Genomic DNA, 23,988 nt, shown 5'->3' on the forward strand with positions numbered 1-23,988 from the left:
CTTAGCTTACTTACTACATCATTGCAATGGCAGACAAGGGAAGAGAGCGTGGGAGGTGTTACTGACAGTTAAATACTAATTGTGATCTCACCCACGTAGAGAATCAGGTGAGATTATAGGGAATTCTGGGAAATACCAAGGACTTCTGGGGATTGAAGCCTAGGGTTCAAATCTCCATTTTATACATCCTTGAGAAAAAAGAAGACTCAAGAGGGACATGATTATTATCTTCAAGTTTTTGAAGGACAGTCATGTGGAAGAGAGATTAAGCTTGCTCTTCTTTACCCCAAGGGAAAGAACCAAGAACAATGGCTAGAAGTTGCAAACATGCACAATTTTAGGGTTGTCAAAAAAAATTGCTAAGAAATAGAACTGCCCATAAGTAGAATGTGCTACCTTGAGAAATGGTGTCTTCTGCAGTGGCTTCAGACTGATGTTTGGTGATGTCTAATAAGAGTCAGGTATATTAAAATGGGTATGTTTTAGACTGAATAATTGTTGATGCTCTTTCACAACTCTGATCTTATATGCTTTTTGCTGCTTTTTATATTCCAAAGACTATGTTTCTTAGGATTTTTTAGTCCCCCTCCCCCAGATTACATGTAGATACAATTTTAATATTTTTGATGTTTTCTGATTTGCTGACTTCTCAAGGAAAAATGTGTTTAAAAATTTGTATGCAATTGTTGTCTCTAGGTTGAAGAAGAACGAAATGGCACACAAAGTCAGAATGCCAGAGATTTGCCAGATAGGCTTCTGAATAACCACCTATGGAAGCAGAAGGAAATAGAAGCAACTACTTCTAAAGTGAATCAGAGTTCTGAGGTATTCACTTTTGTTGTTTTCAAATTTTCCTGCATATTTTTAAAAATTGAGATTTTTGTTCATCATTTTTGGACCTATCTGTCATCCTCAACCATGTCCATATGACTGCATTAGACATCTATGTTTGCCAAAATCAACACAGGTGTTTTGTTTTGTTCTATTGCTTCTTTTATTTCAATTGAATGATATCTCCAGAGACCCAAGTGTGTACTACTCCTATTGAAAAAAAAACCCTTATCCTTAGTAGTATTTCTAAACCTTCTAGACATAGGAAGGGGGCAGTGGATCAGTTTCACTTACCCTAACAGGAGAAAGGAATGTAACTGGGAAGGAAATGACAACTTGAATACGCATCACTTTCCTTCCTTTTTAAGAAGATTCATCTATTTTACCTTTTCAGTGGCAGAGACTTTCAAAAAGGGTTTCAAAATATATATTAATATTCTATTAGTCTATTATTATATTAATATTAATAGTCTATTCCATGTTTCTTGAAAAAGAAGGAATAAAAGTAAGTAAGGCTATATGCATTATAATGATTCATCATTTCTCAAAATAGTAAAAAGACAAGTTCATTAGGTACTAGATTTAGGATTTTTAATTTTCTTCTTTTTTTGTTTCAACAATAGTTTGAAGTAATTTATTTGAGTTATTGATGCTAAGTAAATCTTTTGATGTCTGGGGGCTGAAATACTTCATTTTTCTCAGCTGCTGCCTATTCTTACTCTCTTTTTAGGTTTTTAGAAGGGATTTAATAGAATGAGTCTAAACTTCTTTAATATTTCTGTTTCTACCAGTCCTAGAAGGGATCAAATGCTCCTTGACCAGTTCAAGTAGGATGGGAGTGTAACAGCATTTTTTTTAAATATTTTGGTCCCAGTAGTTCTTATTCCTTAAAAATTTGAGGTAAGGGTTCAGTTACCATCCACTGACTATATTTTGGGCCTCACTTTGTCCATCCCTAAAATAAAAAGTTTGGATTAGATAACCTCTAAAAGCTCCAAATTAATGATGCTACAATAATGTTATATACAGGTTTATCAGGAAACAAATTATTCTTGAGATGTATGCTAAGAAATTTTAAGATAATTATTACTTCCTTGATCTACAGCTAATTGACAAAACAATCAGTCTACAGGAAGGACAACTTTACATCTTCAGTATATACTGGGAAATTATCAATAGTATAAGGGTGTTAGAATTGGAGTCTGAAGAGATCTAGATTTAAATCCTGCTTCTAACACTTACTAGCTGTGTGACAATAAGCAGATCATTTAATATAGTAAGAGAGGAATAACATCAATGAATATTTCCTTCATAAAAATGTTACAAGATATAAATTAGATAATGAATCTAAATGTACTTTGCAAACCTTAAGGGAAATATGCATATATATTAGGTATTGTTAATTTTATCCTAATAATAGGAAAAGGCAGTGTAAGATAGAAGGGGGGACACAGTAAAGAAAAGAAAATAAGCTGAAAGGCAGACAAATATGGAGGCCTAAAAATATAGGGTTTGTAAAATGTCCTCTACATTATACAGTGAAATGACCACCTGTTTTGAAGACTGAGTATCTTAAGTACTTATTTTCTGATTAATGCAGCACTTTTAAGCCCTATTCTTTGGGAAAATTGAGTATGAGGGAAATGTGAAATATGTAAAACTCTCTCAATTTACATCTTCTTTGAATACACTTTTCTTCTTGGCACCTTGGAGTTTATTTTTAATTACTAGGGAAAATCAGAATGCATAATTTTATTTTGAGTAACAATGTTGTTGTTGTTGTTGTTTTGTGTGTGTGTGTGTGTGTAGCTTTTTGATCATCATGAAAAAGATCTGCTGTCAAAAAACCATAACCTCCAGCATGAAATTGCCATGCTCAAACTGGAACTAGACACCGTAAAAATCCAGGCTCAGGAAAAAGAAAGTAGATACACCAAAGAAAATGAAGTTTTAAAAGAAAAGAATGATGAGCTTCTAAATAAATTAAAACTGAATGAGGAGACATTAACAAAAATTCAGTATGAGTACAACAAACAGCTTAATGTTTTGATGATTAAGAATGGAAAGCTGAAGTCTAAATTGGAGAATGAAAAGCAAAATAGAGACAGAGTAGGAAAAGACATCGAATCATGCCTCTGCTGCCTGACTTCTGCTATTAGTGATCATGAACAAAGTCAAATATCAAAACAAAACCCTGAATATTCTTTTCAGCAAGAACCAGATGAATGGATTCCTTTAAAGGATAAAGTAAATTGTGACTTGTCTATGCTAAGAGATAACAATGATTTCTTTTATCAACAGCTTTTTCAAGCTGAAAGTAAAGCTAACAATTTAGAAAATGAGCTACACTGTTTGCAAGATTCCCTCACTGAAAAAGCATTGATTTTAGAAAGCACACAGAGAGACCTAAACCAGGTGAAATATCAAGTAAAGGAACTTGAACTCATAAATAAAATTATAAATGAAAAACTGCACAAATACATGTCCAAAAAAGAAGACCTGCGACAAAGAATAGACCAAGTCCAGAATGAAAATATGTTGCTTCAACAACAGCTAGAAAATGCCCCAAAGATAGTCATCGTTAAAAAACAGTTAGTAAGGAATATCCATGTACACTTTGGTGATCCCTTTGATAAACTTCATGCTGACAGAGAAAAACAAGTTCTTATGGCAGAAGAGAGAAATAAAGAGTTAATCAATGAATATAATCACTTAAGAGAGCAAATATGTAAATATGAAAAGGAGAAAACAGAAAATGAGGTAGGTCTTAATATCATTTGATAAGCATCTCTTTAATTTCTGAAATCATTTTTCCATTTCATAATTTTCCATTAGCTTTTTAAATCTTATTTTCTCTTTAAGAAATTTGTTAGACTTTAGATAAAATTATTTGACAAAATATTTAATATTATATAAATAAGAGAAAATTTTAATGTTCTTTTGCTTTTAGTTTCATTTGCTATTAGTAATATTTACAATGATTTTCTTTGCTGTTCAATTAAAAAGAACAGTATTTTATAGCATATCTGTACCTGTACATAAATACATATCTATAATATAGCATGTCATACCTATCATACACATATATTTATTGATATGCATATGTACAGTTGTGTATATGTGTATACACACATACATAAACATATTCCTGCTAGGGAAGAGGATGAAATGACTACTCTTCAGTTAAGACGACTACTCCTTGTATTATGCTGGGTACACATAACTGAGAAAGCTTCCAAATTTTCAGTGGTTTCCCTTTTCTCTGTCCCATTGAATGCAAGCAGGAATATAATTCCTATCCTAACAGGAAAATGAGATGCTTTGAAGGCTTAGCATGAACAGTTGAAGATATGGAGAGTAGCTAAGCATTCCCCACCCTACCTCCACACACAAAGACATTTTTACTTTCTGCAGACAATATCAATCACTTCAAGTGCTTTTATCAAGTCTGACAAAGCATATCAGTTCTCCAGAAGAAATTATTCAAGAAAGGAAAAGGCAACTTTACCATATAAATAAGGTAGAATGTTCTGACAAATGGAAGAGGAAAGCCTCTAATGTTTTTATCTAGTATATGAAGATATGTACCCTTCCCTCCTCTCCCTCATATGTGAGCCACACGTCAAAGTTTTGCCCACTTTGGGGAAGGTATGGTATTATTTTCAAAAAAGTGGAATGGGAAGTCAGGCTTGATGAGAATAGTGAACAGATAGGAAAATAGCATTTGGCCTATGCTGAATAGAGGAGTGAGTGATAAAGTCAGAAGAGTTTTGTAGTCTTGGGATCTGAGTTTTAATTCTTTTCTCTATTAATTACTGCCTTTATGACTTTGAGTAACTCATTTATTGTCTTTAGTGCTTAGTTTTCTCATCTGCAAAATGAGGTGGTTGGATCTAGCTTTCAATCATACTATGAAATATGTTCATGAAATTAATATTTATATCAATTCATTTTGAAGGTATATAGTTTTATAAGTTAGTAATTATGAAATAAAGTATAGAAATAATATGGACATATTATTATCAGGGTACAATAAGAGAGCTTCAACAAGAACTTGCTGATTGCCTGAATAAACAATCCATGTTCGAAGCTTCGCTAAAGGTTTTTTCTCATTATGGAAATGATTTGGAAGATAAGAAACAACTGCAGAAGGAAGTAGATCAAATCGAAAGTAAAGTATGTATCCAAAAATCAGTAATTAATCACTGATTAATGATATTTTCAGTGTTATATTTCCTTTTTATCAGGATTATATTTCCTGAACATTGTACCTTTTATTTAAACTGACTTAGAACAACACTTATAACCTGTCTACCAGTCTACCATTCATATGCTTAAATTGAGACAGTTATGGTCACTGTTTAGGTGGTTAACAATTTTGTTTCTCTCCCTACAAGGAATGAGGTGTTTTTCCAAGTAACAATGCTAACTAGATTAGGTATATCATTCTTCCTGGTTAAAAAATACTTTAATTCCCAAACAATCCTGTGAAGGAGGGAAATATTTGTTTGCCTTTATCCAAACTACTCAATAAAGAAAAGAAAAATGATATGCACTTTCCATAGTTGAAATCCACCATGAAAAAGTTAAAATTTAATAAACACTTGATAACTGATAGAATATAGTCAGTAGTTTTAGTTTTCAAAGATATACCAAGTGGCTTAATTTGAAAGAACATAAATTGTACAGATTGAGAATTAAAACAGAATTAGATAGATAAATAATTTGGTGTTATCCTCTCATTTATTCAAGCTAATCTCATGGTTTTCTTTTTCATTTTCATACCCTTTCTCAGGTTATAGCTCAAGCTTATAATTTCCCACTTATGTTACCTATCCAAAATGTATCCAATTTTCAACTTTCTGCTTCTCAAACACCATCTTCACCTCTGAGATCCCTTGCAATTCTAAAAGTATGATCCTTTGTCATAAATCTTTCTTTGACTTTTCTTTTTGGTTTTACAACCTTCTAAATTGCTAAAGAACATTTCATCTGATAAACATACAATTTCATATTTCATATGTATTACCTTATGGTATTATCAGACTATAATTTCCTATATCAGTGTTGTTTCCCCAATTAGTTAATAATTTGTTGAGGACAGAATTTATTAATAGTTGTTTATTCCTTACAGAGTTCCTTTTCACAGCATATTGATAGTAGAATTAAGAGTAAATGTTATAGTTGTAGTAATAGCTGCAGTAGTAGTGGTAGTAATAGTAGTAAGTGCTAGTAATAAATAGTAGGTTCTAATTTAATGTTTTTGATTGATTTTGCCATGTTTAATTAAAAATCCTTTTCAGTTACTTTATGTGATTTACTGTAGGGTAATATTTGAACTAAATATCTCTGACTTCTTTCTAGTTAGATTTTTATAAATGTTCAATTTCCCAGAATCTTCCCATGGCAAAATAAAAAATAGAATATATAATCATATTAAAATATTATAACATAATGAAGGGGAGATTATAAACCAGAAAATACAGATTCATAGTCATATTATCATAAAAGGATCCTTTTATTACTATCAAATTCATTTCTCCAATCTAGGTTATTTTTCTACCTTTGTAAGCAGTTCAAGATATGGTATCCATCATTTTATCAACCAAAAACTGTAGAATTAGAAATTTCTTTTTTTTTAAACCCTTACCTTCCATCTTGGAATCAATACTGTGTATTGGTTCCAAGGCAGAAGAATGGTAAGGGTGAGGCAATGGGGGTTAAGTGACTTGCCCAGGGTCACACTGTTGGGAAGTGTCTGAGGCCAGATTTGAACCTAGGACCTCCCATCTCTAGGCCTGGCTCTCAATCCACTGAGCTATCTAGTTATCCCCAGAACTAGAAATTTCTGATATCTTTTAAAACACATTTTCAGCCTAGTATGGTAAAGTAATGTAAATCTAAGCACAAGGACCAAACATTGAATTTTTAATGATGAGATTTTCTCGGCTTAGAGGCAGTTTAGCAGCAATATGGATAGAGCTTTGGGCCTGAAGTTAGAAAGACATGACTTTGAATATGTCCTTAGATACTATCTGTGTAATACTGGACAATTCACTTAATAGCTGTTTCCTCATCTATAAAATGGATATAATAATAGCCCCTATCACCAAGGGTTGTTGTATTAAATAAGATAATATTTGTAAAGCACTTATCACAGTACCAGGAACATAATATGTATTTAATAAGTGCTTACATAAAGCTCTGCCCCAGGAACATAAAGGCCGATATTGTTGGTTAAATAATCTGAATCACTGTCTTCCACATTTTGATAAGCACCTATTAATGTTGTGAAACAATTCTCTTTACTACTTTAGTATAATTGTTTCTCATAACAAATACTTTATTATTCATTCAAGCCTTATTCTGATGAAAAATTATTTTCTTTCACTGTTGTATACTTGAGACTATTTCTAGGTTTCAGAAATTAGCATTGGAATGAAATAAGTTCTGTTTCCCAAGTACCTTCCCTATTCTCATTGGCCTACATTGATGAAAATATTAATCTTCCAAAGTTTTCAGTTTCAGGATGCAATCTAGAAGCAAAGTGTGGATTGAGCCTTAGGATGTATAGCAAGGAAGTAGTACATTAGAGTCCACCTTTGGCAACATGAATTAACTCAGTTCGTTGGCATTTGGGCAAACTGGCACTCTTTCCCCCCTCTTTTCTTTCTTTCTTATTCCACATTTAATCCACCAAATCCATTATGTGACTTGCACTGCAATGGGTTCTGACTAGGTTGCAAGGAGTATGTCTATGACCTGCCTTTTGTTCTTTAAGAAATTAAGGTCTCTTTGGGGAGTTGGTACAAAATAGAGGAAGTTCAGATATAACACAAGGCAGCATATAAACAATACCAAACATGGTATTAACATAAGTAATAAAAGGATTTTTAAGAGGGTGAGGCTATGGTAGTTGATAATTGGAGTAGATGGTACCTAAGCCAATCATTTTCTTCCCAATTTGAAAAATACTTAGTCCATCCTGAGTTTGTACCTAAGAGCAACTTGGATGAGTAAACATTCTTTTAAAAACTTACATTTGAAGGTGACCTTTCCAAAGTACTTTTCTTTCAAATGGATGTTTGTCACCTACAGCAGAAATTCTGTTATACAGCTTCCTAATCATCAAGCATAACTGTGATCATTTTACATAAGTCATCTTTGGTTTAATGTATTGGTTTGGAGTTAAGAAAATTAAATTAAATTCACCCTCTGAGAGTTATTAGCTACAAGACTCCCAGGAAAGTTCGTTAAGAATACTTGCCTTAGAGAATTCCTGGGCTTACAAAGTTATAGATGGCTATGATCTACATTGATGCAGTTTCCTGGACTACTGAAATCATAAATCTTTCACATATTTAATATATTGTGCATGTGCCCATGTGAAGTGAAATTGATGAATGTAGTGATGTTTGGAATATAAAAATATATCTACACAGTTGGCTGCTTTTAGATGGTCTAATGAAATTTTGGTTGGTAATTTTTAGTTTTTAACTACAGGCTTTCTTAATTCAGATTTGAGCATAAAACTGTAATTTTATTGTTAAAGTTACAAAATTTAAGGCACTTTGTTTGGAATTTTTATAGCTGCAAGAATCTGAAGAACAGAACATACAATCAAACCAATCCACAAATGAGTTAGAAGATCATATGCAAAAGTAAGATTAAAAACATTTTTAAAATTCAATGTTCTGAGCAGTTGTAGCATCAATAAAATAAAAAAAAATCTTTAAGTTGTCTATAAGTTGGAAATTGTTTAAAACCATCTTATTAGCAAAGACAGCATGCTTTTTTCCCCATTGTACTATATCTGGAAGGTGAGCTCACATGAAAAAAATTGCAGTGGTAATCATGGATATTCAGTCTTCTTGTTCTAAAGCCTTTTGGTGAAATTTTGACATCAAAGTAGTTGTCATAATTTAGACATCACCAAACAGTTGCAAACCATTAATAAGTTTTAAAATTGAATATTTTTGAATTAGAATACTCTGAAATTAAAATGTATCAGGTGTTCGCATGCCCAGGTGGGCAAATCTCAAGAGCCACAAATGAGTTTTCATAAGACCAGATTCCAATGGCCTAAAGTTTGTCATTCATTTGCAGGAGACAAATTTTATTTTTTGGCAATTTCTCTTCTATCTTTTCCATTCAAGTTTTCATAGGAAACCTGGAAAGTGAATCATTGGCGGATGATTCAAGAGTTACTATTATCAGGCTTCCTTTGCTTATATAACAGACCCTTCCACTGTATATTCCATATTCATGAACCAAAATATACTTAGAGATTTTTTCATGCCTTGAACAATTAAAAAACAAATGAATAACCTCAAAAGCGTGAAACCTAACATCATTAACTGACATGTAATTTGAAATAAAATTTCAAAAAAAATAAAATAAAAAAAGAGAAATTACTTCATAATTTCATAAATCCACTGTTTTGGATAGCTTGTAAATTACTCAAAATTGCAAAAGGCGTGTACTTTTGCTGTTCTGGAAAATCATCTTCTGAGTCCTAAAAACACAAACTTCATGATGCTATTACCCAACATTAAAAGAACAAGATAGACATGGGTACAAGATTTTCAGTCTTGGCTCACTCCTTTGTAGTCCATATCACTTTTGAAAAATTATTTTCTACCTCCATTAGGGTTCCCTTTTGCTTCAATGGTGTATGATTCTAAATGAATAAACTGCAAATTAGTTATTTTCTAATCAAGTCATATCTCCAAAATCTACCATCAAAAATGACTAATGAGTGCCTGCTATGTCCCTATACAGTATGTTGTAGCAAGGAAAGGTAGAAGTTGAAAGAATGATTGGCATGTCTTAAGACTTAAAATCTTTTATAAGCTGGTTGGGTCAGAGTTCCAAAAGGGCAATTTTCCAACTGACTCAGCCTGGAGCTGAAGGTGAAGAAGGAAGGTGTGTAGCTGAAACACCCTGAACAAACCACCTATCAAGCAACTGGCTTTTGAGGATCAACTGGATGAGGGTGAGAGGAAAATCTCCAGTCTTCCTGGTGGACAGATTGACTGGGGAAAAGACCTCTCCCTTGCTGGGATCATCTGAGGACACCACAACTTGGATTCCTGATATCTGACCAACCATTGACTCTGTGTGTGTGAGATTCTGGTTTTACTATAGGACTTTTTCTTAATCATCTTTAGTTAAGATAATTAGACAGTGTAAGCTTAGATAATCAAATATAGTGGGTAAAAAGTCAGAGGCTATCCTTCCCCTTATTCCTTTTCCAACATCTTCCCCTTCTCTTTTAATAAACTCAAGTTATTTAAATGTGATTTTCCCCTTATGTATAAACTCTTTCCCCTTTCCTAAAATCCCCATAACAATATCAGCATTAGATGCTGTAGTAATCAAGTGGGCAGTGGCACAAAAATTAGAAACTTAACTAGAAATGCATGCTCACTATATGGAGCAGAAAAAAATACAAAAGAATATAGTTCAGGAAGAGATCATTGTGAGGTACCAAGAAAAGCTTTAGAGAAGAGGGAGAACTTTGAATTGGCTTTGAAGTTTGGGAAGGGATCAATAGTGAGAGGATCAGAAAACAATAAAGCTTGTGGAAATAGGTCTAGCAAAAACAAATGAAGTAGAAGTAAAGGTTGGAAAAATAGAATGAGGTCAGATTTTAAAGGGAATAAAGGTCAACAGATGAGTTTAATCTTGATTTGTCAGACCACTACACTCTTATTGTAGCTTCAGTGGTGTGGTAATATGATGTAAACAATGTTTTATGAGTATTAGCATATTGGTGCTAAGATTGGTGTGGAAGTAAAAGAAGAACAGAGACACAGTAGAAGTTTCTCAATTTAAACAGTGTACAGGTTACTTACTATTCCTTGACCTGTTTCCTCATTTGTTGACAAGCCTAAGTCCACTTTTCCCCCATCACTTACCTAGTACCTATTGGAACTATGAAACAAAGCACCTGTTCCACCTGGCAGAACACTAAAACTTCTCATCTCTTGACCTGACAGGTTAAAGATGGATTGATAGTCTGAACATACACTACCTATACTCTGCTAGAAACTTTACAGTCCTGGGAACCAGCTGCCCCCCTGAAACAGTCAATGAGATTACCTAGTCCTCTACACCCCATCTTTCCCAAACCCATAAAATTCTATATCTCCCCCTACCCATATGGGACCCTTTGCTAACCCTCTTGGTCTTGGGTTTCCCCCTTTTCTGCTTTACATAAACTTTGCTGTGTCCCCCTATTCTGGTCTCATATTGCCTCTTGTGTCGGACCTTCATCATACAAACTAGGATACCAGTAAGGTGCGACTGTACCACCCACCCCTTGGGCCAGACCGAGTCACCCTGAGTTCCTTGAACTTTTGTCAGACTGACAAATGGTACGTTGGCCAGGAACCCCTCCTGTGCAACTCAGGCAGGCTGGGCCACGCCCCCAGTTCCTCAGAATCAGTTTGATCCTGAGATTCTCTGAGTCTCTCCCCTCACCCTCCCTCCTGTTCCAGGGCTCTCTAAGACTCTATCTCACTCAGTGACTCCCTGAATTTCTGAAAAAGTCCAGGGCAGATCAGGTGTCTGTATCTGCCTCTGTGTGTCTCTCTCTCCTTCCCACTCCTTCCCTCTGCGGGTTAGTCTGACCCCTATTCCTTCTTGTTTCAGCGACCCTGTCATTTGACTTTCAATGAAAATTCACAGCTCACGCCTATCGAAAGTCTGAAAGTTCAGCCAGGCACTTTTGTCCTCAGCTTCCCACACACCTAGAGATACCTGGGGAAAGAGAGAGGCATCTTTACCTTCAGGCTAACCCTCTCCCTCCCAACAGGAGGACGTTTCTCTTCGCGTGTGGAGGAGACCTGGGGAAGGAATCTTGGACTCACACCTCCCCACTCTACCCTTTTGTCTCCTCCTGACTGGCCCTCACTATTTTCTCTAGCAGACTGAGCCTCTCTGTCAGCGACGCTGCTCCCTCCCTCTCCTAGTGCGCAGACAGAAACTCCCTTCTTGATTCTTCCCTCCCTAAACCCCCTGACCCTCAGGAAGTTACTTTCTGTCCAGAGTCGGATCCCCCTCTCCCCACCGCACACTGGCCGGTGCCGGAATCGCTATCTCCCCCACCTCCCTCCCTAGGGTGCAGTGCCTCTCCCATGGCTCTGGTCGGACTCTTCTGCTTCTCTCTCTCTCCCTCTGCTCTGGCAGAGACTTCTCTGATCCCTCCCCAACCTCTCCTCAACAAATCACATCTTAATTGTTAATTGTGCTGAATGTGACATTTAAGAATTCGGTATATGGATATGATTCAATTGCTCTATAGTCAGATCATGTTACATTCTGGAACTTGTAGTTTGAAAAAACTCAAGCCTTCTTAGCAAATCATAATTAATCAAGTAGGATAGTCTGAAATCTAGCTCTTAGAGTTGTGAATTGGTCCAACCATTCTGGAAGGCAATTTGGAACTATGCCCAAAACTTTTAAAGACCTCCTGCCCTTTGATCCAGCAACACCACTATTGGGTTTGTACCCCAAAGAGATAATTTAAAAGACTTGTACAAAAATATTCATAGCTGCACTCTTTGTGGTGGCAAAAAAAAAAAAGGAAAATGGAAAATGAGGGGGTGTCCGATTGGGAACTGGATGAACAAATTGTGGTATATGATGGCGATGTAATACTCTTGTATTGCAAGGAATGATGAACTGCTTAATTTGTATATGAACTGGAAGAACCTCCATAAACTGATGCAGAATGAAATGGGCTGAACCAGAACATTGTATACAGAAAGTGAAACATTGTGGAACTATTCAATTTAATGGACTTTGCTACTAGTATCAATGCAACAAGCCAGGACAATCCTGAGGGACTTATGAGAAAGAATGCTATCCATATTGTGAGAAAGAACTGTGGGAGCAGAACTGCAGAAGAAAAACATGACATAACTTGTTTATATGATTTGGAGTTTGGACTTCAGAAGATTGCTCTATTGAAAAAAAATGAATAATATGGAAATATGTATCAAGTGATAACATTTGTATAACCCAGTGAAATTGCTTGTTGGGTCTGGGATGGGAGATGGAAGATGGGAGGGAAAGAAAATGTATCGTATAAACATGGAAAAATATTTTTAAAATAAAAATAAGTTGAAAAAAAGAGAAAGTAGAAATGAAGAAGGTAAGGAAATCATTGATTTTACAATATTCCAAGCCAAAGTTAATGAACCCTGGACAATGACAGTTGTGGTGCATTTGTTTGAGAGATAATAGAGAAGAATAATCAATAAAACTTGGAATTAGCTATAGGAAGTGTGAAGATTTTTAAATTTACATAAAATTATTCTTGTGTTGTACATAAATGTATTAGTGATAATGACATTGACAAAATGTAATGCCATTTAAAGAACATTTTTACATTATTGTTTAAAAAAATGAAATTTAACTCCCTGCAAAAATTAACCCTTTTTAGACTAGCAGTCACTAGCTCTACATTGGTTCAAAATTAATCCTTTTTCTGCTCTCACTTTTTATATCAGCCACTAATTCTGCACTGTTTATAACTGTCTGATAGATCATTGATCAGTGTGTTGGTGATTCATCAGTGAAGAGAAAAGCCACAAAGTACTCAGATGAACTCTCCCTAAAATGTTGAAGGGGACAGTTTCAGTGCGGCTCTTTCAGCATCCCTTCCAACTAATTTACTGAGTCTAGTAGTGAAGTACAATGGTACTAAATGACTGATTAATAACTCTCTTACCTAAAGACAGAATTATAATCCTTTCCCTGCTTTTACCTTTCCTAGCAAATTTCTATAATCAAAGCAAGTGTCATATCCCAAACAAGTAAATTGATAACTGAAATCTCCAAAATTTGAGTATACATAGCAGTAGTGCATTCCACTATGTATGTATACCGCATCCCAAATTTTAATCACTGAACATGGAATAGAAAAATCTAATACTAATGTTTTTTTTCCCTTTCTCCTTAACTCCTGAGATATCCCTGCTCAATAAAACCTCCTTTTCTAATACCCCTGATCCTTCTCCCAAATGTTCTCCTTTTGAGGTCTTTTCAGACATCACCAACACCAATCCAGGTTTGGGGATGCAGATGAGACCATGAGAAGCTCAATGACCCATGAAGCCCCTCTTTGGCAAGAAGTCTGATGAGCAAGACTGTCACCCATTTCCCCTTGGACTTATGGCCACTCTCCAAAATCCACCATCCATTTTCCACTCCCATTTTTTTCTTTTTTTTTACATAAAGAAAAACAGGAATGACAGGCCTAAGCTGACTTCTTCCCAATCAAAACTATGAATCCCTCCTTCCAAGTACTTGCTGAAGCTGTAGGACAAAAGACCTGTTCCACAAGACAGAGAACTAATACTCTCAGTCTCCAGTTTGACAGATCCAAGAAAAGTGCTGTTCTTAACCACTATTAACCCTGCACAAGAACTCTTCATTCCTAGGAATACATAATCCCCACCCCCCAAAACAGCCAATAAAATTAATCCAAGATCACGTAATCCTTTACACCCCACCTTTCCCAAACCCAAAAAACCTATCTCTCCTCCTACCCATACAGGACCCTTGGCTAACCCTTTTGGTATTGAGCTTCCCTCTTAGCTGCACTAAACTTTGCTGTGTCCCCCTACTCTGGTCTCATATTGCCTCTTGTGTTGGACATTCATAAATCAGACTGACATCTGTAAAATAAGAAGGTTGAATTAAGGGTCGTCCCCTAACAAGGGAAGTTGAAATGGAGGACAAGTCATTCACTTGTTCATAAAATCTAGAGCAACAGATGCCACTGAAGGAAAATAACAAAATATGAATTTACAGAGGTTGCAAATACAAAGGGATTTGGAGAACAGTTTTATAGCCTAACATAAGAATACTTATATACACATTTCAATACAGGAATGCTTAGAGTATGAGCCAGTATGCAAGTGCAAGGGGAATGGGAATTGGCCATATGGGAAGGGAAAAGCCAGTATTTCTCCAAGATATGTTGGCAAATATCACCCCTATTCTATGCTTACCTATTCATTTAACTATTTTTTTAGTTTATCAAGACTTTGTTTTAATAATGCCTATATTGAAGTAAAATGAGAAATTCCATTTATGTATATTTTTTAAAAACCACTTTGTTGTAAAATGAACAGAAAACTATAGGTAAGATCAATTGTTTTTTTCAAATCTCCATATTTGACTTGATATTTGTGAAGATGGGATTGACTCTCCCCTTGATTATTTTTAATTTAATCAATCCAAAGTGAGGATACTCCTACTTAATGTTAAGTGGGGGAAGTTCACAAACCACTTGCTAAACCTCCAGAAGCTACTGATTGCCCCTTAGGCAGTTTTAAGCAAATTTAAAGACTGCAATTGGTCCCCTTAAAGTGGAGGAAAGCACAGGAAGTGTTGTAAAAAAAGTCTTTAAAAAGGGTCTAAACTTCCTGTCAGGAGGTCTTAATGAGGTCTTTGAGCTCTTGAAAGATCTTGGACTGGGACTGAAACATGGAGCTACAAGTTGGATAGGTAAAAAGTTGACTCCTTTCCTGGCTTCTGGAGAGACCTCCCCTTCTTGGAGGAGGCCACATGGGTAGAACCCTTGTTTTATTCCTTACCTGGCCCTCAGACTGAAGGTCCTCCTGCTAAGGGTTAACTAGGTCTGCCTGGGTTAAGTCAGGAACCAGAGCAAATATTTAGTGTGTTAGGTTAAATACCTTAATCTAATGTCTTACACATTTCTCTACTTTCACTCTTTCCCTCTCTTTTTTGTAAATAAAGCTGCTAAAAAGTCATTTTGTCTTGAGCTTTATTAATTTTTTAAAATTGGCAACCACATTCTCTTATATTTAGTCCAACCATAAATTTAATCCCTTCAATAGGGAGGACTTTTATTTATTTATGAATTTGTTGGGGGAGGGGGGAGAGGATCAAGGGAATAGTGAAACTGATTTCGAAAAGGAGGAAAATAAAAACAGTATAAATAGACTTTTAAAAATATTCATTGATTTAGAAAAACCCACAACTCTGAAAACTGTAAGAACTGTGATCAATACCATGACTCTTCCTTGATTCTAATGGATCAATGATGAGACATGCCATCTGACTCCTAACAGAGGCAGTAGCTTTAGGGGCAGAATGCGAGATGGATACAAAATATTCCAAAATACTTAGTGCAGGTTTAAACTTTAATAACTTCAGGAGTATATATGCTAAAAAAAAACTTACAAAATGAACACTTAAAAGGTTAATTATTTGAAAAAATTAAAATATCAACATGTTTATTGAAATTAAACATAATCATTATCATGCTGTATTGTGCAAACTTTCTGTAGCTGTAGCTGAGTGACTAAAAGGACTGAATTTGTAAACCTAGCCTTAAGATTATCCAAAGAATGAGGTTTTATTCAATTTTTTATGTGATTACAAAAGAAAAAAAAACTAATGAAAATAGATTGGGTCACCAAAAGAGCCAAGGAAGAAAACTTCCTCTACTGTGATCTATGTGTTTTGTGAAAGTGTCATCCAATAACTATTGTACTAGAAATATGCATTGACAAGGTACCTGACCTTGTTGTTAAATTAAAGTTGTTTATTCAAAATTCATAAAACCCAATAAAAGTAAAATTTAAGTAAACTTTTAAATTATGTTTTCTGTATATTTGTAGCACTCATGAGTGAAGTTATTAAAACTTAAAAATGACACTAAGACTTTTGGGACACAATAAATTTTAGCATAAATCATTGAAAGAATTTGTTTTATGTGACTGTATTTATTACAAAGAAATTCTACTCCTCTCTCTTAGTAGGGATATAATTAAGAATAAAGAGGTTGAGGGGAGGGAGAGATACAGACATTTTACAAATACTTTTAGGTCAGATCACCATATTGTTGGTGTTGCTTAATTATTTTACTTTATTGCAAGAGGCCTCTAAAGGACTAGTGGCAATATGAAAGCATACATAAAAATGAAATATATCCATAATACTCTAAAAAGTAAAACAAATGTAATATATATTTTAAAAGTTGTATATGCTATTTAATTCAATAAACAATTGTATTTTTCTGGGGTTTTTAAAAATAGGTAGAAATGTTGACGTGTGTCAAGTTTATAAAAAAATATAATAAAAGTATATGTAAACCTGGGGTCAGGAGACTTAAATTTGAATCTCTGTTCTGTCACTTACTACCTATATGACCTTGGGCAATTCACTTAACCTGTCTGGGTCTCAGTTCCTAAAAAGTAAAATAAAGTGGTTGAAAGTAGTCTCCAGACCCATAATGGATGTAAGGTTAGATTTTGGGGTTTCTGTGAACTTGGATGGGAAAAGAGTTATGTCTAAGATATTTTTATTAACCTTTCCCTTTGTATTTTATTTGCTTTTATTTTATAGAAAGGGTCTATAGGTTTCACTGGACTACCAAATGTGTGCATATGTATCTGTAGGAGCACATCTACATAAAATCTTGCACCAGTCCTGTGATTTCATCATTGTAAGAAACTGAATGTGAAAATTTCTCCTATGGATGGTTTAACTTAAGAGCTGGCAAACTGAGGTTAAGCTAACCAAATACCAATCATTCCTGATTTTCCTCAGTGGGAGAGTTAAGAATGCTTTTTACAGTCTTAAGTGCAATAAAGCTTTATTTAAAAAGCATTCTTAGCTTTGAGAACAAAAATAAGTACCAGCTAGATTTGTGCCTCAAGTACTAGTGCTACAAAAATATATATTATGTGAATATTTGAATGAACTTCATCTTTGTGAGTAGAGACTTTATAGAGAAAAGAAAGCATCATTATTATTAAGCTTGTGAGACAATGTATTTGATTCATTTAAAGTTTAAAATCAACAAAAAAGTTTAAGTGCTTAAAGTAAGTTAAAATAGAATTTAAAATATAATCAATAAAATTTTTATTGTACCATTAGATAAATTAAAATTCAAATGCTTATAGAAGGAATAGCAGCAATGTATCAAAATAATGTCTGCCTAAATTTCCTAAATGTTTAAGTCAACAGACAATGATATGAAATAGAAAACAAATCACAACCTTTAAATAGCCCACTAAAGGGTTATAGTCAATGTAGTGATTTCTAGAGCACCTGAGACAACTGATGAATGGGGGAGCAGTGCTAAAATATGAAGAAATAAAGTTTTTAATAAATCAATCAATCTACATATTTACTTATATTCCCATAATAGTACATATTAAAACTTATGCCAATACATTTTCTGATACATTAGCTTTTTCACATTAACATTTTTAATGGAAAGCCATTAAATATTCTGTAAACAAAGATAATTTCCTAAACGTACATTACTTCTTCCTTTAAAGCATTTTTTTTTCTTTAAAACATCATAGCATTCTTAAGTTGCTCTGGAAACTGGATCCTGATTCAAAATTGACATTCTTGTTGACTCATCAATAGATTCTATAAGAGAAGCCCAACAAAATCCAGATTCAAGTTCGTGGCAGTAGTTGAGAGAAAAAGGAAGAAGAAACATTTTATTTATATTGTATATAGACATGTTGATTTTTAGTCATTTCAGTCATATCAACTCTTCATGTGACTTTATCCTTATTTAAGGTTTTATTGGCAAAAATACTTGGAATGAATTTGCCATTTCCTTTCCCACCTCATTTAATAGATGAAGAAACTCAAACAAAAAAAGATAATGTGACCTCCTCAGGGTCCCACAACTAATTTGTCTGTAACTGGATTTGAACTCACATCTTTCTGACTCCAGGACTGGTGCACTGCCTAGCTGCCTGCCCAACATATCAATTTTTTTTTCCTATTGGGACTCATTGATTTTCATCAAGGTAACAAATTATAGGTGTGAGAATCATGGAAAAGCCTGATGGTTCAACTTAGAATTTAGTTCAGTCTTGGCATTTCAAATGCACTTGGAAGTTGTGTCTTTCTCATGGTTTTCTGGGCAGTATGTATCACATGGAGGACTTGAAGTCAGAGTCTCTTTGGAGACCTCTAATTTACAGGGTTGTATATATGTGTCAGTCATTATTACTTTACTTAAGCTATATGTTGATTTTGGAGCAAACCATGAAATTATTCATAGAATTTTTTTTATTTCATTCTCTACAACAGAAGTTGGTATAAAATCAGCAACAATCATGATGGTTTTGATGGCCTGTTTGCTTTTGCTCAGGTTAAACTTTATTTCCTACTTCAATATGCTTATTATTCTACCTTTGATTCACTATGAAGTCAGCCATGCCAATTATCTTATTTGTTTATTTGAGGAAAATGCGAGCCACACTTCCTTTGAGCTGCAATTTCTTTCTGATTCCTGCTTTAATTCATAACAAGGGTGTCAATTTGACCATTACCTGGAACACTAGTAGATCAATTTGTTGGTCACTGGACACAGATTGTAACTTAAGATTCTAATAGTGAAACTAATATTTAAGATGGGTTTTGAATTATGGGATTCTTAATATCCTCTGCCCCTTGTCCCACCACTCTCCTGTTAACCACTGTGGAATCAGAAAGTTAAATGGAATAGTGGATGTGACTTTGGTGGCTCTCTTATCCTAACAGTTCTTGAACTGGAATCTTCTGGACTGCATCCCCAACAAGTGATTGCTTAGCTTCCTACCTGAACACCAGCAGGATCTCCACACAGGCTACACAGGACAGAGGGCCAGTTTTACTTTTGTTTCAGGGGATGTTGTGGCCAAAGGCTTCATTACCTACTGACCAACCTACTGGCCTCTCTGGAACTGGCCAGGCTTCTCTTAAGAGAATAGACAGTTGATCCCTGGGATTGTTCTATTTTTCTTAATTATTAGAAAGAAAATACTGGATCTAGAACTTCTCTGCCATAGAAGCAACCATGGTTACTTTGGAATGATGAAGAGGAGGGAAGTGGTGCTGATCTAGCACCCTTGTGGGAATTTTTCAGTATATTTAATGAATGAGTTATAGCATCAAATTATAACATTTAATTTACACAATTTGGACATACCTTCATTAAGTTCCCTAGCTATATTTTTTCCAACTCCTGCTGCAAATGAAATAACATAAAAATATTATTCAGAATAATGAAGTAAATGATGAATAAGTAATTTCCGATAATATACAGAACTCAAAAAATCATTTAAAAATTGCTGACAGATGGATAGATACTCATTTAGTTTGACTATTAGTCATATACTGATTTAGCAAAGTAGTACAATTATTAACAAATTCAAGAGTTTATCATAATCCAATATAGACAAAGAAATACATGAATTATGTTAACATAGTAATCATATACTCCAAGCAAATCTTACCCTTGTGTAAACAGAATCTGCTACACCCTGCCCCGAGTTCATCCTACCTCCCTGCGTGGCTGGATATTATGTGGACACTCCAAACAGAGGTCACAGGTGAAGAGCCCTAGGAACATGACCAGAACGAAAGGCTACAAGTCTGTGTCAAGAGTGAGAATAAATGTGTGGTACATGACACAGGCTCTCTCTATTCCTTTGGACAGCAGCAGTGGAGGACCATGGCTGAGAGAGACAGCCATGTACAGAACCACGTGGTTAGAGTTAGGTTAGATTAGGCTTAAATCTCTATATGTCCGTTTTCTCTATTTCAAGTGATTATTAGTAAACTCTATGGAAAATAAGAACGTGGAGTTTTTTATTTAATTATAACACACTTTTTAATATCCATTTTTGCCAATTCAATTTTTTCTTTGAAAATAAAATCAACTTCTGACCCTGTACTTTAAAACAATTCCAAATATTAATACTTGACTTCATTAAGCTACAGAGACTCTAATCACAAAATGAATACTTACAATGAGAAAAGTGGAAAACAAAATGCCTGGAAATGATTAAATATAATACAAGAATTCTTAGAATGGGCAGTCGATACTAAATAAAAACATTTCCTATACCTTGTATTACAATTAAAATATCCCTTAAGCCAGTTAGGAACTCTGATTAACTCTGATTTCATTTGATTTTCTAAACCCACACTTTGTGGTTATGTAGATATTAGAAACAAATCTAAGAGAAATTCTGCCTACTGCTTTAACTATTATAAAAAAAAAGGAAAGAGATAGGCACTAGTATTTCAATTTATATAACAATTTCATAGAAGTGAGAAGAGGAATGAAATGGGACAGCACTCTATATTAATGAAAGTTGCATAGTTGCCTTTGCAATAGGCAGATGAAATAGTTAGGACAGTATAGACAGGATGCAAATGTTGCTACATAAATATAAAGCACATGGGGAAAGAATCACTGAGACACCATGCATATCCTTATATAAGATGTTCCTATTTGAATTTACACTCAAGAAAAGTAATTTCTTACCAAATTTATAATAGTAAATCCACAAAAGAGGACCTAGCCAAGTAGTGCTCAAATGCCTATTGTTAGATTTAATTCCCCCATGTTATCTTTATGGACAAAATGAAAAACACAAGTACAAACACAAGAAAGAGAAGGTATGGCTAGATACTATTCTGTCAGGTTTTGTTGATTATGTACTCAGTATTAGTCAATGTGGCAGCCAGAAAAGCTAGAGCAATTTTAGATTTCTTTAAAAGAGATATATAATGTCCAGAGGAAATGAGATGTGCATTGGGCTAACCTCTGCCTTGGAAAGACACATCTTAGTTTGGGAGCCCACACTTTAGGACGAGCTCAGGACTCCTCAAGCCTGTGTGTCTTCCTTGGTCTTCAAAGTCAACATGAACAAACTCAAACTCATTATTTCTCTTCCTCTTCTCCTCTACCTGTTTTTTAAAGGGGAACTCATTTTCTTGGGCACCTGGGTCCACATTTTTGATGCCTCTCTCTTATCCAAATGTATGTGTGTGTATCCAAAAGTTGCTAAGTCCTATTGATTCTACTTAAACATCTGTCATCTTCTTCCTCCTCTTCATTCACAAAGCTACACTCCTACTTAATGTTCTCATCAACTCTGACTGGACTTGTGCAATAAATGACTAACTGGTCTCATCTTTGATTTTTACCTCCTTTGGTCAATACTACACAAAGCTGTCAATTAATTTTCTTAAGGAAGCCAAAGAGGCAATCCTTTTGCTCTAAGGCCTTCTGTGGCTATCTACTGCCTCAATTCAGGGGACACCAAAACTATGAAATGTTCCTGCCATAACCATTACCCTTTAATGTTATCTTCTCTTTCAATTGTCCTATATTTTATCTCTTTTTTCTCTCCCTTGCCTTCTTTACTTCAGACTTTGGGACATACTTATCTTTAAATTCCATAGGATAAAGAATTGTTTATCCTTGAATCCTACTGAACAAAGAGTAAATAGTAGGCACATGATACTTAGCAGTTGCTTAAAAGGTTTGAAAAACAGTTTATTTTTAAATATTGAATTAATTAGGTTTATTATAAATACACAAAAATATTAAGAAATTGAAGGAAGATTTAAAACAGGTACTTCCAAAACAGCACAAACACAATCCTTTACTTTTTATTTAATCTATTTGTATGTATTATAACTAATGATGTCTGGGTAAATCCTTGCACTCACTCAACTAGGCTTAAAAAACATTAATTGTGCTTCACCTGGACAGAGAAAGAATAGGCAAATTGCCCAAAATTTCTCTAATTTTGTTCTCTTTTTCTTCACGTGTGCTGGCAGTGTTTTATGACAAAAAAGAAAGCACTTAGTTTTGCTATGGCCACCTAGAACATGTATTTCTAATTCCTGAGACACAGGGATAGGCAATGCTGCTATAGGTGATCAACATTTGTTCCTGTGTGTATTGTATGTGAGCATCATGGAAGGTCAGGAATTAAGATACTTTTGCCCCAGAAATTAATGAAGAAAATTGTGTATGACACAGACAAGGTGGGGAGGTGCTGTTGGTTGCAATTTGTATCAGTTTTGAGAATATCTAGAACAATGTACTGTGGATATGAAATCCCCTAACCCCACATGATTGCATGACATTTTACATAATCTCTCTTTTGTTCTATGACACATGCTGAATTGCTCACCCTGTATAAAAGGCATTCTGACTTCATATATTAAACTGCACACACTCTATGCATGGCACTCTGATGTCACTTCTGATTCCTCAACCCTGTATATAAGGGTTCTGATTTATTTTTGGCTTAAAATTACCTTTATAAGGGAAATGATCTCAAATTCACAGCAGTCTTTGGGTACTGAACCAGAGGCCAACTCTATTGTGAGACTGGATCCCTATTTCTTTTTTGATTGGAGACTTTTATTTTGGGATGTCTCAGCTAATACATTTTCACCAACCCAGTGATTATATAAAAGGAATGTTTCATGCAAAAATTGGCATGGAGATCCACTGGAGATTCAGGGGTGGAGCCAAGATGGCAAAGATATCCTCAGAAGTTCTGTGCCACCATGAGAATTCTCTCCGACCAAGATTAAAATATCACAGCAAAATGAATACAGGAGTGAAAGAACCAACAAGAAGACAAGTGAAACAAAAAAGAAAAGAAAAACCCAAGAGATGGGCAACAAATATCTGGGACACTGGGGTGAGAGGGTAGATCCAGCAAGAAGCTGTAGCAAGGAGGGAAAAGCAAGCTAAGAGCAAGCCACCACCCCCACCCACCTCCACCCACACACACACATCTGCTGTCTGAGGTTCACCTGAGCCAATATCCAGATCCTGAGACCTTGCCTGAGTAAATAGAGGTACAAGCCAACCCATACCCCTTGAAATTCAAACTTGTAGAGAAGTCTGGAGCCCCAGCCCAGGGAATTCTAGTCTGGGCTTGGGACAAGGACTTAATTCACACCTTGGGATGGATGGTAGTACTAAGTACTGGACTTCTTGCCTAAAGCTCAGGGCACAGCTCCAATACAGGACAATCAAGGGTGTGCCTGATTGGATCAAGTACACAGTGAGACCAAAAACTTGAGACTAAGCCTGAGACTAGAATTTAATCAGCCCCTGACCTGATCATGATCAAAGTGAGATCAAAAGCCTATGCCAAAATCTGAGACAAGTCTTTAAGCTCTCATCACAAGGATTATCTTCTATGACCAGTTGAGACTGATACCGGAATGCAAGGATGGTTTAATATTAGGAAAACCATCCACATAATTGACCCTATCAATAATCAAAACAACAGAAATGACATGATTATCACAACAGATGCATAAAAAGTCTTTGCCAAA

The 23,988-nt window shown here is 35.0% G+C and overlaps 2 protein-coding genes across 12 annotated transcripts in view; one reads left to right on the forward strand and one right to left on the reverse strand.

Moving 5' to 3' along the window:
* LOC103095998 (ankyrin repeat domain-containing protein 26-like) overlaps nucleotides 1–23,988 on the forward strand; it is a 41,302-nt gene that overhangs the window by 12,488 nt on the left and 4,826 nt on the right. The window contains exons 5-9 of one of the 4 annotated variants that reach the window (XM_056799600.1): nucleotides 697–825; nucleotides 2,641–3,591; nucleotides 4,858–5,007; nucleotides 8,422–8,492; nucleotides 20,138–20,290. In XM_056799600.1, the coding sequence (XP_056655578.1) occupies nucleotides 697–825; nucleotides 2,641–3,591; nucleotides 4,858–5,007; nucleotides 8,422–8,492; nucleotides 20,138–20,290 (1,454 nt within the window). The remainder of the gene's footprint in view (nucleotides 1–696; nucleotides 826–2,640; nucleotides 3,592–4,857; nucleotides 5,008–8,421; nucleotides 8,493–20,137; nucleotides 20,291–23,988) is intronic. The other 3 variants (XM_056799601.1, XM_007504200.2, XM_056799602.1) reach the window with 3 other exon arrangements.
* LOC100014841 (ankyrin repeat domain-containing protein 7-like) overlaps nucleotides 15,993–23,988 on the reverse strand; it is a 55,570-nt gene continuing 47,574 nt past the window's right edge. For 4 of the 8 annotated variants that reach the window (XR_008912278.1, XR_008912274.1, XR_008912273.1 and 1 more), the window contains 2 exons: nucleotides 19,817–19,852; nucleotides 15,993–18,258 (listed from right to left, as the gene is read on the reverse strand). Coding sequence is in view for 2 of the 8 variants with exons in the window: in XM_007504196.3 (XP_007504258.1) it covers nucleotides 19,835–19,852 (18 nt within the window). In the remaining 6 variants the exon portion in view is untranslated. Of the gene's footprint in view, nucleotides 18,259–19,816; nucleotides 19,856–23,988 lie in introns of those variants that run through there. The other 4 variants (XR_008912277.1, XR_001624976.2, XM_007504195.3 and 1 more) reach the window with 2 other exon arrangements.

This window comes from Monodelphis domestica, chromosome 5 (genome assembly GCF_027887165.1).
Source record: "Monodelphis domestica isolate mMonDom1 chromosome 5, mMonDom1.pri, whole genome shotgun sequence".
In the NCBI taxonomy this organism is placed as follows: Eukaryota; Metazoa; Chordata; class Mammalia; order Didelphimorphia; family Didelphidae; genus Monodelphis; species Monodelphis domestica.